We start from the raw sequence: 15,412 nt of genomic DNA on the forward strand, positions 1-15,412 counted from the left end.
CAGGGAATGGATACCCAGCAGAGGCCGAAACATAGCAGCATAACAGCAGCTCTCGTCCACGTGCACGTCGCGGGTGGTGGACCTGCTGCACCCCGAGACACACACACACAGAGGCATCGATGCGAGCGGAGGCGTGTGTCTGGCCGCCTCTGCCTGTCAGTGCGTTTCGTTCTGCTTTCCTTGCTTGGGTGGGCGCGATGTGCGAGAGAAGTCCTACACGCAGACACATGCACCACATCACGCAGCAGCATCCTTCGCTCGTTAGCGGGCGTTGCTCCGCCACACAACACGAGGTCCACACGCCGCTCGACTCACCCCCCTCCCCACTCCCCGCACCCGACGCCGTCGGCGGAGCACCGCCTCCGCCCCCAAAACGCTGCCCACACACATCCACCTAGCCGCTCCGCTGGGCGGCCTCGCACCCGCTCCCCAACCATGCCGGTCACCACCCCTGGTGCATCCCGCCCCGCCCCATCGCGGGGGCTCAGGCACCCCGCACGAGTGGGCCGTGCGAGGGCCGCGGGTGTGGGCCGCGCTGGCGCGTTGCCCATCATATGGATGGCGCAAGCGTGCTCACCGCCGGCATCTGCTGCGATGGATCGCGTTATCCTCGCCACGTCGCAGGCACCGGGCCCCGTCATGACGAGAGGCGGTTCGGCATGGGCGTGGGATAGGAGGGGGTGGGGGAGTGCACCGGGCCCTGCGATACCGCGCCCTGAGGCGTATGTGTGTCCTCCGCACCCCCCCGGAAACGCCTTCTGTGTTATATGTGCGTGTGTGAGGGGGAGAGGGGGTGCCACAGCCGCAATGTGCGCAGCAGAGGAAGGGGCACGCGCCAGCATCGGTGCGGGCATGCGGGCACGGCGGGACAATAACGGAGGCAGGATATCGCGCTCCGCTCGTCGTCGCGCTCGTCTGCTGTTCGCCGCAGCGATGGGGGTGTGGAGGGGGTGGGAAGTGATGGCTTCGGGTGTTCTTGTCTATCGTCCTTTTCTACACGGAGGTCATACAAGCGCAACTGCACAAGCATGTGCGCGGCACTACAGGCAGCATCTAGCCGTGCCGTCCTTCAGCTTGCTTCCCTCCTGCGCCACCCGTTCGCCGCCGCGTGCGAAGCACACAGACACACAAGTGTGTGAGCTACATGTGTACAGCTGCGGTGGGCCGGCTGTGGATGCCGGATATGGAGAGGGCGAAGTCCGCAGCCCGAGCGGTCGCCATCCGAAGCAGGGGCGAGACCCTCCGGCACCAAAGCGGGCCGGCAAGACATTCCGAGAGACGGCGTTCACCAAGACGGCGCCCCGCTCCGTTGCCATGGCAGTTCTGCCGCTGCTGATCAACGGCTTCACGCGCGAAAATGCTCGTGTCCGGCGTGCAAGGTAGCGGCGCGACGTGTTCCGTGGGGCCCTCCCGCGAAGCTCACCGTCCGACAAGCACACGCACACACGCAGGGCTCTTCATGTGCGGTGGTCCCAGCCACCTCGGCCTGGTGACGTTGGCGTCGTGGCCGCCGTGCAGCTTGTCCCTCGCTCGGTTCGGTTGCGCCTCGCCTCGTCTCACCGACTCGATCTGTAGCCGTTCCAAACAAAGGTAGAGCTGTCCCTCCAGTACTGGTAGCTGTAGTTGTACACGGCGACGTCGTCACCGGTCGCAACAACATACTCCGGTGCCGCGGACGCCCCATGCGTCCACAGCACCGACGGCAGATCGTCCCACCCTGGTACACTGTCAGGAAACGCGTTACGCTGCTCTGCCACCCACTCCGCTGCCGCCTCGATCGCCAGCTCCTCCCGATCGTCCCCGCGCGCTATCTCCACGGTGGAGGCGCTGTACTCGTTCTGGAAGTAGTAGTGCAAGAAATACGCGTCGGCTGGTCGGCAGCGGTGTGCTACGACGGTTGACCACGTCACGGTATTCAGCTTCCCGCGATGCAAGTCGTGGAAGCGGTCGTAGCCTTCCTTCACGTACCAGATCGTCTCATCATCGCACAGCTCCATCGAGCGATTATATCGATTCCGGAGTGTCACGCCGATCATCACGTCTTCGTGATGCAGACCCGCTTGACGGTACAGCGACCTCCGATCGTTGGAGTAGTCTGCCACCGCCAGCATGCGCAGATCGGCGTCGGAGCTGCTTTGTGGCGGCTCCAGTATAACCTGTGCGAGGCGGCGGTGCAGCATGAGCAGCATGCCCGCATTGAAGCGAACGCCCAGCATGCGGCGGCCGCTGCCCCAGTAGAAGCACTTCGTTCTATCCACTGGCAGCCGATCGTAGTTGTGCACGACTCTCCTCGGCGTCGCGGCCTGTGTGGTCGGCGAGCCTCCCGCCCCGGTCATCACCGGATGCCGTGGCGGCGGCGGTGGAAAACGCCCGCGTTTCACCCCGTTGCGCACGTACCGCACATCGCTCAGGAACTGCGGCACCTTCACGTAGGCATCGTCATCGCCCTTGATGATGAAAGGCACATCCTTGAAGGCGTGGTACGCGTACTCCAGCCACAGGATCAGCTTCTGGCTCATTCCCACCTCCACGGGAAGGCCCCACTTGCCGTCCTCGCCGATCTTCTTGTTCGTGGTCGGCCGGCGGTCCGTCATCATGTCGATCCACACAACGTTGCGGTGCGTCAGCGCCTCCTGCCACAGCGCAGACGACGCGTGGCAGACGTACTCCGCCGGCGACGTGAACGCGGGTGTCACGGGGAGCGACAGGGCGCCGCTCAGGTACGACAGCGCAGACGTCTCCGCGCCGACAGTCACGCGGCGGCTGACCACCTCCGCACACGGTGTGTCCTCGACGGCAGCGATGTTCCAGTCGCGGCGGAGCTCCATCCGGCGCTGCACAATGCCCTCGTCGGCCAAGTCGTCAATGCCCTCGGCCTGCGCAGTCGCCGCCAGAAGCGCCTCGGTGGCAGCCTTGTACTCCGCCGTCGTCGGCAGCAGCGCACTCAGGCGCCCTCGCCTCGGCTCGGCAGCTGACGTGCCGTTGCGCGCGGATGCTGAAGAGCTCTCTGATGCATTCGGGGCCACCTTGGGCTCCACCGCGGCGAAGACGTACAGCGCCAGCAGCGCGGCATCGAAGTGGTTCTCCGTGCGCGCCACCTCCTGGTACGTCAGCCACGTCCTGCGCTGTGCCTCACGCAGCGCAGCACGCGCCGGCTGATCCGTCGACGGGATGCCCATCACGGCAAGATACGGTGTCCGCGGCTGCGCAGCCCCCTCGCCAGCGCCGCCCGCGGTCGGAAACCCTTCACCGTACACGTGCCGCAGCCACTCCCACTGCGGCAGCTCCGTGCGCACATTCACGTCGTCCGTCACGCTCGTCATCGCCAGCAGCATCGGCCCGACGCGGCCCAGCGGTGCAGACGACGTCGCGTACACGCCATGGCGCTTGTGCAGTTGCACGGCTTTCACAGTGGTGCGGTAAGTGTGTGTGTCCATGCAGTCGTGGCACTTCTTTTTCAGAACGTGCAGTGTCCACGAGGGCAGCTCTTTGGCGCTGAGGCGGACCAGCTCGCAGGCGGCATACGGAGTGCCGGCCACGATACAGGCTCGCTGAGCAGCAGTGAGGTCGAGCCGCGTCAGGGCGCCCTCATGCTGCACCAAGACGCCAGTTCCTTGGGCCCAGCCCCTCAGCTCTTCTATCGGCTGCAGTGTGGTGATGTTCAAGATACGCCGCGGCTTTAATGGGAGAGCAGAATCGCGGAATAGCAGCACGGTGAGTGACGAGAGAAGGATGCAGGCGGCGACGACCATCGCCATTGCAAGCCGCAGAGGGCGGCGATTACCCGCATGCAAAAAAGATTGTCGATGCCGCGTTTTACCTGTGCCGCCGCTGATAGCCGGGCACTTCGGGCGCGGCAAGTTCGGGTCGGAGGTCGCTGACGCGTGTGCGCGCTGCTCGGTCGAACGGAGCGCCCATGCACGCCCCGTAAAGAGCGACGGCGATGTGGACGAGTTGCTGAAGGCATACTCGTTTGTGTCGTTCGAAAATTCGTGCTGCAGCTTCGTGCGTTCTCCAGCGCACCCGTCATTGCGCATAAGAGGTGCCGTCAGGTGCTGGAAGGTGCTACTATGCAGTGGTACATAGCCAGCACCGACGCCGGCGTTGCCGCGTCGTTTCGCAGCGCTACTGGCGAACTCCTCTTCCATGCTGCACACACACACGGCCCCCCTCTCTCCCTCCTGCCTCTCTTTCTCTCGGGGTCTCTCTCTCTCGCACTCTCCCCGTTCTCGCGCGCGCGCACTCGGTGTGCCCCTGATGTCCACCGCGAAAGTATATGCTGTTTGATCAGCGGATAGGGCAGCCTGTCGGACAGATAGACAGAGTCGGCGCGTGCGAGCGCTTCTGAGGTGAGGTGGCGGAGGAGGTGCGTCGGTGGCTCGTGCTTGAAAACGAAAACAGCAACCGCAGCAGCACCCACAAAGTCGAAGAACCGACAACGATAGCGAGCCAACAGGGCGCAGAGACGTGAACAAGAAGTAAAGCAAAACAATACAAGCGTGGTGGGATGTGTGTCGGGTGCGCGCAGGCACACACACACACACGAAAAGATGAAAGAAGACGGGAGTGTCGCCCGCCTCGGCAAGGGGGGAAGGGAGGCGGAGGTCAAACAGCTCCTCTGCCGGATGAAGGGCGGCGGCCCACAACGATGCGTGCGGGTGAGCGCAGAAGGGGAAAAGAGTGCCCGAAACGCAAGAAAGGAAGAGAGAGTTCAACGTCAGGTGCTGCAACGCGCGTTCTCTTGTCTGTTGGTGCTGGATGCGGATAAGCGGCTAGAGACCCCTTGATGGGCCAGGCATCCATGAGATGGATGTGCCTGTGTGTGTGTGTGTGTGTTTGTGGGTGTGTATGTGTGTGGGAAGGGGGAGGGGAGGGCAACCAGCACAAGAACCCGAAGCGCTCAGCACGCATGCAGATACGTGCGCCGTGCCCACAAGTGTTCGCAGAGAGTGAGAGAACGACACGGCGAGCAAGCGGCGCGACGGCACGCCGAAAAATAGCAAAAAAAAAAGACAGAAGACACGGAAACGGGCACACAAAAATAATTGAGGATAGAGGTCGGGGATGGAGAGGGTGGCGTAGCTGTCCAGAAACAGACAAGATCACTATTCGGCCCCGTCAACGACAGACAGAGAGAGACCGCCGGCAGAAAAGAGGAAGGGAACGCGCATAAGCCGTGCGCCGTGAAGCACAACGCGTGACGCGTGATGTCTGCGGATGTGAGCGTGCGCAGGGAGGTGGGTCGGACCTGTCGATCTCGCGACCTGCCTTGATGGCCGTGCGCCCGTTAAGCAAGAAAGAGAAGCAACGCACCTGAGTGGGGCTGAAAAGGAGACCCTATGGTTTCCTTGTGCGTGGCTGAAGCGCGGGTGGTAATGTAGAGGCAGAAAAGAAGATGGTCGTGGTCGTGGTCGTGGTCGTGGTGTGTGTGTGTGTGTGGAGGTGTGCCGCGGCCCGCCCCGAACGCTGGTGCGCAGGAAACCGAGATGGAAGATAGAGGAGAGGCCAAAGAGCCGCGCACAAATTCGCTCGACAGCGATGGTGAGCGCAAGAACTACGTCGAAGGGCAGCGCACCAGAAAGAAGAGGGGGCGCGTCTATGCGAACGGAGAGGTAAGAGGAGGAGGAGGAGGGGGAGTATATACATGTGCGTGTATAGCCGTCGGCGTAGGCTCCTGCTTATACGCGTGATCGGATGATCGGCGCTGTGTCGGCGTACGTCTGTCTGCAATATTCGACTCTTCGCCGGTGTGTCTGTGTGTGTGTCGGTGTCGGTGTCGGCCTGCGCGCACGCGCACCGAAACAACGCAGGAGAACGAAAAAAAAGGAAAAGGTGCGAGGCGCGGGAGCGCTGACGCGAGCCGCACGTTGGAGAGGAGGCGCGGATGCGTCGCGAATCGAGCATGGCAACGGTTGTTAGTCGAAGAAGGGCAGGGCGGGGAATGGGGGAAAGGTGGAGGGGGATGGTGGTGGAGCACCTGCACACGCATCATACTTTTGTGCGCCATAACGCAGAGAGAGGAGAGCACGAGTACCCTCGCCGCGGTGGTCTTTCATTGCAGCGCCGCGGCTAGCGCGTGTAGTCTTTCCTGCGCGCTCACAGAGGGCCACCCGCCGCATTGGCGCGCGCCGGTGGGTCAAGCGGCATCCGCCCCCCCTCTGCCGTCCCCTCCCTCCCCCCTACACACACAACACACAACACACAACACACACACACACGCTTGAGAGAGCGTGCCACATCGTGGTGAAGCGAAGGGGGAGGACGATGACAGAGCACGGAGACGCCCTGCAGAGCCGCGACGCGAGAAAAGCGCCACTTCCGGGGGGGGGGGCACAGGCGTGCAAGCGAAAACTGGCCGTGTGCACACGCACCGACGGACCTCCTCCTTCTCCTCTCTTGTGCGCCACGGTCACGTGGCCAGGGTGTGCACGCTTGCTTGGTTTCGTTCTCTCTGCCGACCGAGGAACAAGGGCGCGGCAAGCGAAAAGGAGGAAGGAAGGACAGCAACGCTTAGGTGCGTGCGCACGTCGCCCATGTGTAACGCGCTAGTTAGCTGCATCGCCACCACCAACACCACCCTTACTTTCAAAACGTTGGCAAGGTCGTCGGCGTAGCAGCGAGCCCGCCGACGGAGGTGATCCGGCAACGCACTGCCAGCTCAACCGTCGCCCACGCCTCGCCCCCGCGCGGGGGGCATCGTGGAATTAAGAAGGAAAAAAATAAGGAGAAAGAGAAGGAGAAAAAGCTTTTTACTTGTTAACGGTGAAGGCGGAAAGAGGCTGCAGCAGCACCGCACATCGACGGCGTCGCGCAGAGGGGAGGGGAAGGAGAGGGCACGGCAGAGTCCGACGCACACCACACCGAAAGAGGCGCCAACCGCCTCAAAGGAAAGCGAAAAGAGAGGGGGAGACACACGCGAGCTATTCGCACCGTGTCGGCCGCTGGCCTACCGCAAACTATGAACGACGCCGTGTGCTGCCGGCACGGGGGAGTGCCCAGCGAGCGCGTGCGCATCGAGGCGGACAACGTGTAAAGAATAACGGAAACAACAGCAGAGCACAACCTCGCGCGCGCCCACCCGCCTCCGGATGTGAGAGGCGCCTTTTTCGGCGTCTACCTGGCGCGGGCGGCACAGCAAAGGAGGCAGATACACGCCATTCAGGTGCATTATGAAGAGAAAGACATAGCAGCAGTGCATAGACACGGGGTAGAAACCCAACACAGCTGGAAGTTACAAAACGTGGGGAAGGAGAAGGGGACTGTTCAGCTCGCCGCGTGCCTGTGGCAACGCCTGACGACCACCAGCGCGCCTCGCCGGCGCACAACTCCCCCCCTTCCTCTCTCCACCCCTACCCTCTGCTGTATTAGTGGCAATCAGCGTGAGCAGCGTCGAGAAGCCAAGCCGAGCGGGACGTTCACGCTTTACGTGCCGCTACCACACCGCCGAGGAGGTCAACATACGCCGCCCGCCCGTCCAGAAAACAAGAAATGCAGCCGACGCACCATTATGCCCTCCGCGTGCGTGCCACACACTTCGCCTCTACACGCCACGCCACTACACAGCCACGCGAAGGAGCCACCATGTGGAAGGCACCCCTCCTCCCTCTTCCACACTCATCCCGTGCAGACCAGCACAAAACTCTCCGTGAGGTGTCTCCCCCCCCCTCCCTACCCGCGCTCAATCCCAGCCCCTCGCGTAACGGCCGCGCCCTTCACGTTCCAGCTAGTGAGTAGCGAGCAAAACAACAACGGCAGCCTCCGCTCAGAAGAAGCCCTTGTAAAACGACTCGAGGTACCCAGCCAGTAAACCATGAGAGGGGAGTCCACGGCCCCAACGGCGCAGCATCACGTTCGTCGCCACAGACGAGATGACGTTGCCGCGGAACACCCCCGTGTTCGTGAGCACGATGTAGTCGAACGACATGGCCTGCATCTCCCTCAAACCAGGCTCGTATAAAGTGTTCACCAACGCCTTCTGCAGCAGCGTAGAGTAATTCGACGATTTTGCGGGCACCTGCAGCTTTTTTTCCGCCTTCGCCCGCGCAGCACTGTAAACAGCTTTAAAACTGGTTTTGATGCGGCTGTCGTACGACGCCACAAAACGTCGCGGGTACTGCGCGGTTACGTTGCCGATGCCCTTCACGATCACCGCCGCGGGAAGTCGCTGCATCACCCTCTCCATGTTGTCTGCCATCGGCCCACTCTGGTCGTCGTACGCAACATAGCTCGTCGGCACGTGATCGTGGCCAAACGTGGCCGACATGTTTGCCCTAAGCCAGTGCGCGTACTGCAGGTACAGCTCCACCGCAGACCCCGCAGTCCACGAGCAGTCGCTCTCGATGCTTGACACCGTCGAGTTCACGCCAGCCCAGTTCGGGTTCGTGCTGTCGACGGTGTACCTGTCGACCGTCAGCGCGAAGTTTGTGCCCCAGAGACGCATGGCCTCGGCACGGCACGTACGCTCACGACGGCGCGCATGAATCCCGATCACGCCCTTGAAGTTTGCAGGCCGTAGTGTGTCGCGCATCACAAGCCGCCCGTCAGCGTCCTTGGTCGAACCAGCCGTCGGCCACCCAAGCGCTGCAGCACTCTTCGAGTACACACGATCCACCTCCGCAGACACATGCGCGGACGGGCGCAGCAGCCCGAACAGCCGCGTCACCTCCTCCAGTTGCGGGTGAAGGAAATACGCCACCACGCCGGACAACACGGCCATCCGCACCTGCGCGGCCTCACCTGCCGCGTCGTCGCCCACGTGGTCGCCGCCAAGCACCTCAAGCATGCGCGAAGCGAACATCTTGATGCGGTCCCAGCGGCTGTACTGCTCAGCCTCGGTAGGGGTGCGAAACAAATCATCCCCCATCAGCGGCTCCACAGACTCGCGGAACAGCACCGAGTCAGCGCGGTGGTCCGCCACGGAGTGCAGCGGAGGCGAGGACGACCTCGAGTCGGCAAGCCAGCTCTCGAGGTTGTACTCGCGCACGCCGTCGCGCACCGGTGGAAGCACCCACCACCGGCGGACTCTCTCCTGCGCCATCTGCGGGGGGGAAAGAGGCGGTTTCAAGACGCCGATGTAGTCCACGCGGCGCATGTCCATCACAACGCCCATCGCCTGCAGCTGCGCGAAGATCAGCTTCACCTCGGCGTTCGTGACGAGGCAGTACCGCCCCTCGCGCCGGATCGCGTTGAACCCGTATAGACTCGACGCATCGTAGCGCACATACGGCAAACTCGTATCCGGCGTAAAGGATGGCAGCACATACGTGCGGTTCGACGCGCGAGCAAAGGCGAGGCCGTGCAGGAGCTCCTGCAGCTGGTTGTGCTGGCGGCCCCAGCGCCCAACCAAGACGGAGAAGAAGTGCGTCGGGCACCGCAGCTCAAAAGCCTCCGGCACAGTCGACGTCGTATCACGGCCAAACCGTAGCACGATCGTGCTGCCGTCGCTCGTTATCTCTAACGACGCGGGCGGCGCAACGTCGCGGTCAACGTCCGTGTCACGCACAGCCGCAGTCCCGACGTACGGCAGCGCGCGGCTCCCCGGTAGCGGCCACGACGGCATGCGCGGAAACCACACCTGCAACTTCGCATGCTTATCGATCCCCGGACGTATCTCAGCCAGGAACGCGGGGCATGAGTCACTGCCACCGCTCATGCGGCCCACAATCGCGGGCACCGTCACACGCACGCACGACGCGTTCACGTCCTCCTCGCGGGTTGCGACCGCATGCAGCATTCCGAGGCGGTGCAGCCGCGCCACGCACTCCTCGACGGATGTCAGCACATCGACCTCCTCCTTTAAAACCTTGCGGCACACCATAGCGGTCACGTTGTCAGGCCTGCTCGCCGCAGCAGCGGGACCGCCCTCTTCGCCGGTTTGAGCATACACCACACCGTTGGTGCACACAGCGCATGCGTGATCGGCAGCCATCACGCGGATGGGTGGCAGCTCTAGTTCATTCGCCATGAACCTTATCGCGGGCGAGGATATGTTGGTCCTCGTCTCGTGGCCTGAAACGGCGGCATTCTCACGGCTCACGTCGGGTTCAACGATGAGGAACTGCAGCGTGCAGAGCAAGTACATAATTGTGATGCAGCTGACGAGCATGGCACAGCGGTGGTGACGCCGAGGAAAAGAGGGCCTGCTATGTGCGTGCGACAGCTGTGTCACTTGCGTACCCGTCTGGTTTCGCCCCTCAGCACATGAGTGAGTTTCGGAGGCCCTTGCCGTGAGGCCGAGCGACGCTGTGCTGTCCCCCCTCATCGAGATCGTGTGCTCCCTCCTCTACACCAAAACACAGCAGCGCGGAAGAACTGAGCGTTGAAAGTGGTGCGAGTAGCGAAGGTCTGGTCGTTGGCGCGAGCTTGCATGACGCGCCGCAAGAGGAAGAAGAAGAGAGAAGAGAAGAGAAGCGTGTCGGCGTGGCTGAAGGAAGTGGGGGGAGGACGGGCAGCAGGAGAATGGAAAAGGACCGCGCAAGCGCCGTCGTTCGTGCACGCACGCGCGCATGCAGTCGTAGGCCATGTTTGAGCAACGCGCGACAGCGCTCTCGTCCACAGCCGGGTGCAACGCTTTTTCGTTGTCCAATTTCCTTTTTTTTTTGGTTTTCGGGTATGTTAGTCCAACTGCGCCTCGTCAGTGCATCAAGGGGCGGGGGGTGAGCAACTCAACCTGCAGAGGAACACCAATCGACTTACTACCCAGGAGCGTCCTGGGCGCAAAGAAAAAAAGAAGCGGCAGACGGGTGCGCACGCACGCACACGCGCACCGCCGTCTCTTCCACGCCGTACTTCAGCGCCTAGACTACTCTCTGTCTGTTGCAATTCTGGTTTCGTTCTTGCGCGGCTGTGGAGCATCGACACCCTGCACGGAGGGGAGGGGAGAGGAGGAAGCAGGGGGGGGGCGCGGGAAGATAAGCGAGCGCCTCCGGCATAAGCAAGACCGCGCTCAGCGAGTGCCGGAGTCTCCTCACCACCCCACCCACCCCGGTCGATTCCAAGGCGATATAGTATTCAGTCCCGTGATATCGCCCAGCTGCCTCCTCATCACAGGCGCCGCTGGTGCGGAAGGCATGCACCAAAAAAAAAACGTGAAACGAGAGGTATATCATTATCCTTCTTACATGCCATGCACAGAAGCCGTGGCACTGGGAGAGTGCCGGGTGCAACGAGTGCAGTCCACCGCAGTGGAAGCCGCAGGCGCGAAGAAAGCAAACAAGGGGAACACCTCGGCGGAAGGACGCACGAAACGCCACGACTGCTGCAGACGCCCCCGCCACCACCACCATCACCATTACCATGATGCGGAGTTCAGCACCGCGCCTGTGGCGCTGCAGCGCGCGCCTCAGGTTTCCTGGATTAGCTGATCGAGCAGGCAAGGTGTGCGCGCTGGGCACGCGTGGGTGCTGAAGTCTCTCCAACGCGCGCAAGGGAAGGGGGCATCGCACACACGAGCCGCACACCTCGCTCGACAACTGCGCACGCGACCCCGTAACGTACCGCCATCACGCACGGCGCCCTCATGAACACACGCACGCACGCGCCCGCCCGCCCGCCCGCTTTCAGCGTGTCGCGATCCCATTTTTAAAAGGTGATATTGTACACGGCCACACCGTCTTGCACAAGAAAGATTCCTGGCTTCGCATCCTCCGGGTGTGCGCTGTAGGGCACCCACAGCACCGGGTTCAGGTTATCCCAGCCGGGCCCCAGCGAGGCGTTTATGTTCGCGCGTATCCACTGTGCCCCACGCTCCTGCGCCGCCTTCTCGGCCGCCGCCGCCTCGGCTGGCGTGGTGCCGCCGCTCAGCCGGTGCTCCTCCACAAAGTAGTTCGTGTGCAAGTAGTACATGTCCGCCGGGGTGCAGCGGTGCAGTGCCACAGACGCCCACGTCACGATACCACGGGCGTCGCGCCGCAGATCGTGAAAGCGGGACATGGTTTCCTCTACGCGCGTGATGCGGCGATGCGGACAGAGCTGCGCGGCACGCGCGCGTCGGCCGTGCAGAACGCTTCCGATGAAGCGATCCTCCTCGGTCATCGCGACTTCGGTGTAGATGTCGGCGAAGATGGGGTTGAAGTCGCGCATGGACAGCAGCGCCACGTCCCGCAGTCCTTTGGTTCCGTAGGCTTCCTGCGGTTTCTCCAACACGACGCGCGCCAGTTTGCGAGTCATCATGTGTTGCCTCTGTAAAAAGCGCTTCTCATCTCGAAGACCCCAGTGCACGCACTCGCTCTCTGGTGAGTGTGGCAGGCGCAGCTGAGAGGCGGAGCCAAGTGGGGCGCCGGTGCGCAGCGTATCACCAGCACCACTGACAGCGTCGACGGGAAGCGGTGCGTTGCCGTCATTGTCCATCAAGTTTGCGTCGAGGTCGCGGTGCCGCCGACCATTTAAAACGTAGGCGAAGTCGCTCACTATCTGTGGCACTTTTATGTATATGTCATCGTAACTCTTGACAATGAAGGGCGCGTCAGGGAAGGCGTGGTAGGCGTACTCCAGCCACAGTACCGTCCTCTGGGTCATGCCCACCTGCGCCGCCATCCTCCAGCGGCTGTCACCCCTCTCCGTCTTCGCTGTCTCTCTGCGGTCCGCCAGCATATCGATCCACAGCACGTCGCTGTGCTGAAGAGCCTCCATCCAAAGACCGCTCGACGCCTCGCACAAGAAGCGCGCTGCCGCGGTGAACGCTGGAATAATGGGAAGCCGAAGGTGCTCGGCCAGCACCGCCAGCGGTGGTCGCGGGCTGTCGGCGCTGCCGTGCACCGTAGATGAGATAATGTGATCACAAGGAGAGCTCGTCAAATCCGATGTGCCCCACTCCGGCCGGAGCGACATGCGTCGCTGACGATATGAGAAACCGCCAAGCGCCGCGCCTCCGCTCGAAAGCGACACGGCAAGTGCGCGGTAGAAGTTGGTCGCGTCAGCGAACTCCTGTAGCGTCGGTCGATAAAACTCCGCCGCAGCCGCAGGCCCGGTGTCTTCATCCTGGCCTACCCATGTCGGGTCCGTCGCCGCCTCGCGCTCCTGTGCCGCGATGATGTACAGGGGCAGAAGACGTCCTTGAAAGTCGTTCTCGCTGCGGGCAACAACGGTGTAGCGGAACCACGTGCTGCGCTGCGCATCCCGCAGCTGAGCATGGGAAACGGTGTCAGCGGAGTGGATGCCCATGACGGCGATGTAGGGTGGTGGCCTCACAGCGCGGGCTTCCGAGGAGATGCTGGCGTGTCGCAGCCATTTCCAGCGAGGCAGCTCGGCTTCCACGTCGACGCCGTCGGTCACGCTGCGCATCGCGAACAGCATGGGGCCAATCTTTCCCAGTGGCGCGCCGATGTTGGCGAACACCGCGTATGGGCCGCCTTTCGCCTTGAGGAGATCCTCCAAGGCCGCCGTCGTGAGCGGCGCCGCTGTCTCACCGTGTGCACCAACATTAAAGGCGGCGCCGCTACCGACTCCAAAGGCATCTGGCTGGTGACCCTCCTGCTGCTGATGGGGCGCCTGCAACTCGGCTCGCTGTCTCGCGTTGTCCTCACGCTGCATTCGTTCCAGTCCATCGACAGCCCGCTGCAGCGCGATCACATACGTGTCATGATCGAGGCAATCCTCGCAGCGTGCCGGCACCACCCTCAGCGTCCACGACGGCAGGTGGATCCACTTGACCTTTCGCGAGTACTGGAGGCGCATGCGCCGCGGCGCATCCTCGTGCTGGACAAGGATGGACAGCGTGCCGTTCCAGCTCGGCACATGGGGTCGACGCAGTCGACGCACAACACAGCTGTAGACGCCGAAGACCATGAGCGCGATGCAGACAATGCTGACCAGGAGAAACCCTCGCACCCCGAGTTTCCGTTTCTGCCGTCGACTGGCACCTTTCTCTCGCTCTGCATCCTCGAGCGTCCCCCTCAGGCATCGCCGCAGCCACCTGTGACCTGTCTGGGCAGCGGAGCCCATCCGCAGCCACACCTGCGAGCATCTCCCCCGCCAGCACGCGCACGGCCGACGGTGCCAGTTGCTTCCTCTGAAGGTGCCTGGTGGGGCAGCCGCGGCCGCAGACGGCGCGGATGGCAAGAACAGTGGAAGAAGTCGGGCATCGTTCTCTTCTAAACCTGCTCTGTCGCGTCGGTTGGGCCGCACGCTGCCCTCCACAGCGGCAGCTCCAGCAGCCACGTGGAGCTCACCCCACATGGAGCAGGTGCTTCCGTGAGCCTTCATTGGTGGCACCGGTGTTGTGTGGGCGACGGACGCTATCTTCATCGCCGCGAGCATGTGAGGCGGCTGCGGCGGCAATGGCAATGTTGGTGCCGAGTTTACTGTGTGGGCAGATGCATGCTGCGAGCCGCGTCCGGATGGGTGCTGCGAGGATGCGCCTCTCCAGCCGTCCTGGTCCGTTCTTCCGGTACCCATGACGCTCTGGGTTGTCGCACTACTCGCTAGAGCGCCGTTGGCCTTGCTTGCCTTACACCTGTATGCAGTGGGGCCGCCGCCTCCTCCATCGTCGTCGGCTCCGTATCGGTTCAGCACCAGAGCTAAGCTGCTAAGATGGCCCTGCCGGAGGTGCTCCCCATCCGACATTGCAAGCTCTTGAGCGGCGTAGGCAGAAGACGCAAGCGTAACAGAGAGGTAGAAGCAAGCGCGGGATGGCAGATGCACCGGTGCGGGCACACGCACACGCACGCAGCGCACGGGATCGGCAAACGTAAAAGCGCAAGCAGCACTGCGGCGGGAGACGACGAAGAACGAAAGAGTGGGGGCGGCGACGAAAACGAATACACAAAATCCCCACAACAACAACAGCAAGCGAAGCGAGAGTCGGAGCGGAAGACCAACGGGATGCGCAGAAAATGATGCGGGGGAGGGGGAAAGGAGGGCTAAGAGAAACACAACAAGCGGTGTGATGCGGCGCCGCACCTCAAGTGCAAGTGCCTACGGTGTGTGCGTATAGATGCACGGATCTGCTGGGCCGCACCCACGCACGTGCACAGTGCCTTTCGTGATCTAGGCGCTGTTCTGCCAAAACGCGGAAGTGCAAGCAAACTCGAAAAAAAAAATTCCTCGAGAGAGCGTGCAGAGGAGCGCAACGATATATATACATATATATATATATGTATACGATGAGCCGACGCGCAAGGATGCTAAGTTGCCCACCCCATGCGACGACGAAATGCAACCGCAGAGAAGCGTCTGCTGCTGCCCGCTCTCTCTCGCTCGCCGTCCTCCCCACCGTTGCGCGCGCTGTGTGGATGGGCGTGAGGGCGAAGCGCACCTCACACACACTAGCAGAAAAGAGGGGAAAGGTTACTCAGCGGAGCAGACGTGGCCGACAACGGTAATGACGGCGCGGCGGCCTCGCACAAGAGGGAGGGGAAGGGGGGAAGGGGGGAAGGGGGGGGGGCAACCTCGAAGGGCGACGCGCACGTAAGCG

At 62.6% G+C, this 15,412-nt stretch overlaps 3 protein-coding genes across 3 annotated transcripts; all 3 read right to left on the bottom strand.

Moving 5' to 3' along the window:
• Positions 1 to 1,556: 1,556 nt before the first annotated feature.
• On the bottom strand, positions 1,557 to 4,148 carry SCGR2 (phosphoglycan beta 1,3 galactosyltransferase; the record flags this gene model as incomplete). The annotated part of the gene is made up of 1 exon (XM_001462726.2): positions 1,557 to 4,148. The coding sequence occupies one exon, from the start codon at positions 4,146 to 4,148 to the stop codon at positions 1,557 to 1,559; it is 2,592 nt and encodes an 863-aa protein (XP_001462763.2).
• A 3,614-nt stretch (positions 4,149 to 7,762) lies between these two features.
• Positions 7,763 to 10,261, bottom strand: SCA1 (phosphoglycan beta 1,2 arabinosyltransferase; the record flags this gene model as incomplete). Its single annotated transcript, XM_001462727.1, has 1 exon — positions 7,763 to 10,261. One exon carries the CDS (start codon positions 10,259 to 10,261, stop codon positions 7,763 to 7,765), a length of 2,499 nt encoding a protein of 832 aa, XP_001462764.1.
• A 1,319-nt stretch (positions 10,262 to 11,580) lies between these two features.
• Positions 11,581 to 14,562, bottom strand: SCGR1 (phosphoglycan beta 1,3 galactosyltransferase; the record flags this gene model as incomplete). Its single annotated transcript, XM_001462728.1, has 1 exon — positions 11,581 to 14,562. One exon carries the CDS (start codon positions 14,560 to 14,562, stop codon positions 11,581 to 11,583), a length of 2,982 nt encoding a protein of 993 aa, XP_001462765.1.
• Positions 14,563 to 15,412: the final 850 nt, after the last annotated feature.

Source organism: Leishmania infantum, chromosome 2 (assembly GCF_000002875.2).
Source record: "Leishmania infantum JPCM5 genome chromosome 2".
Lineage (NCBI taxonomy): Eukaryota > Euglenozoa > Kinetoplastea > Trypanosomatida > Trypanosomatidae > Leishmania > Leishmania infantum.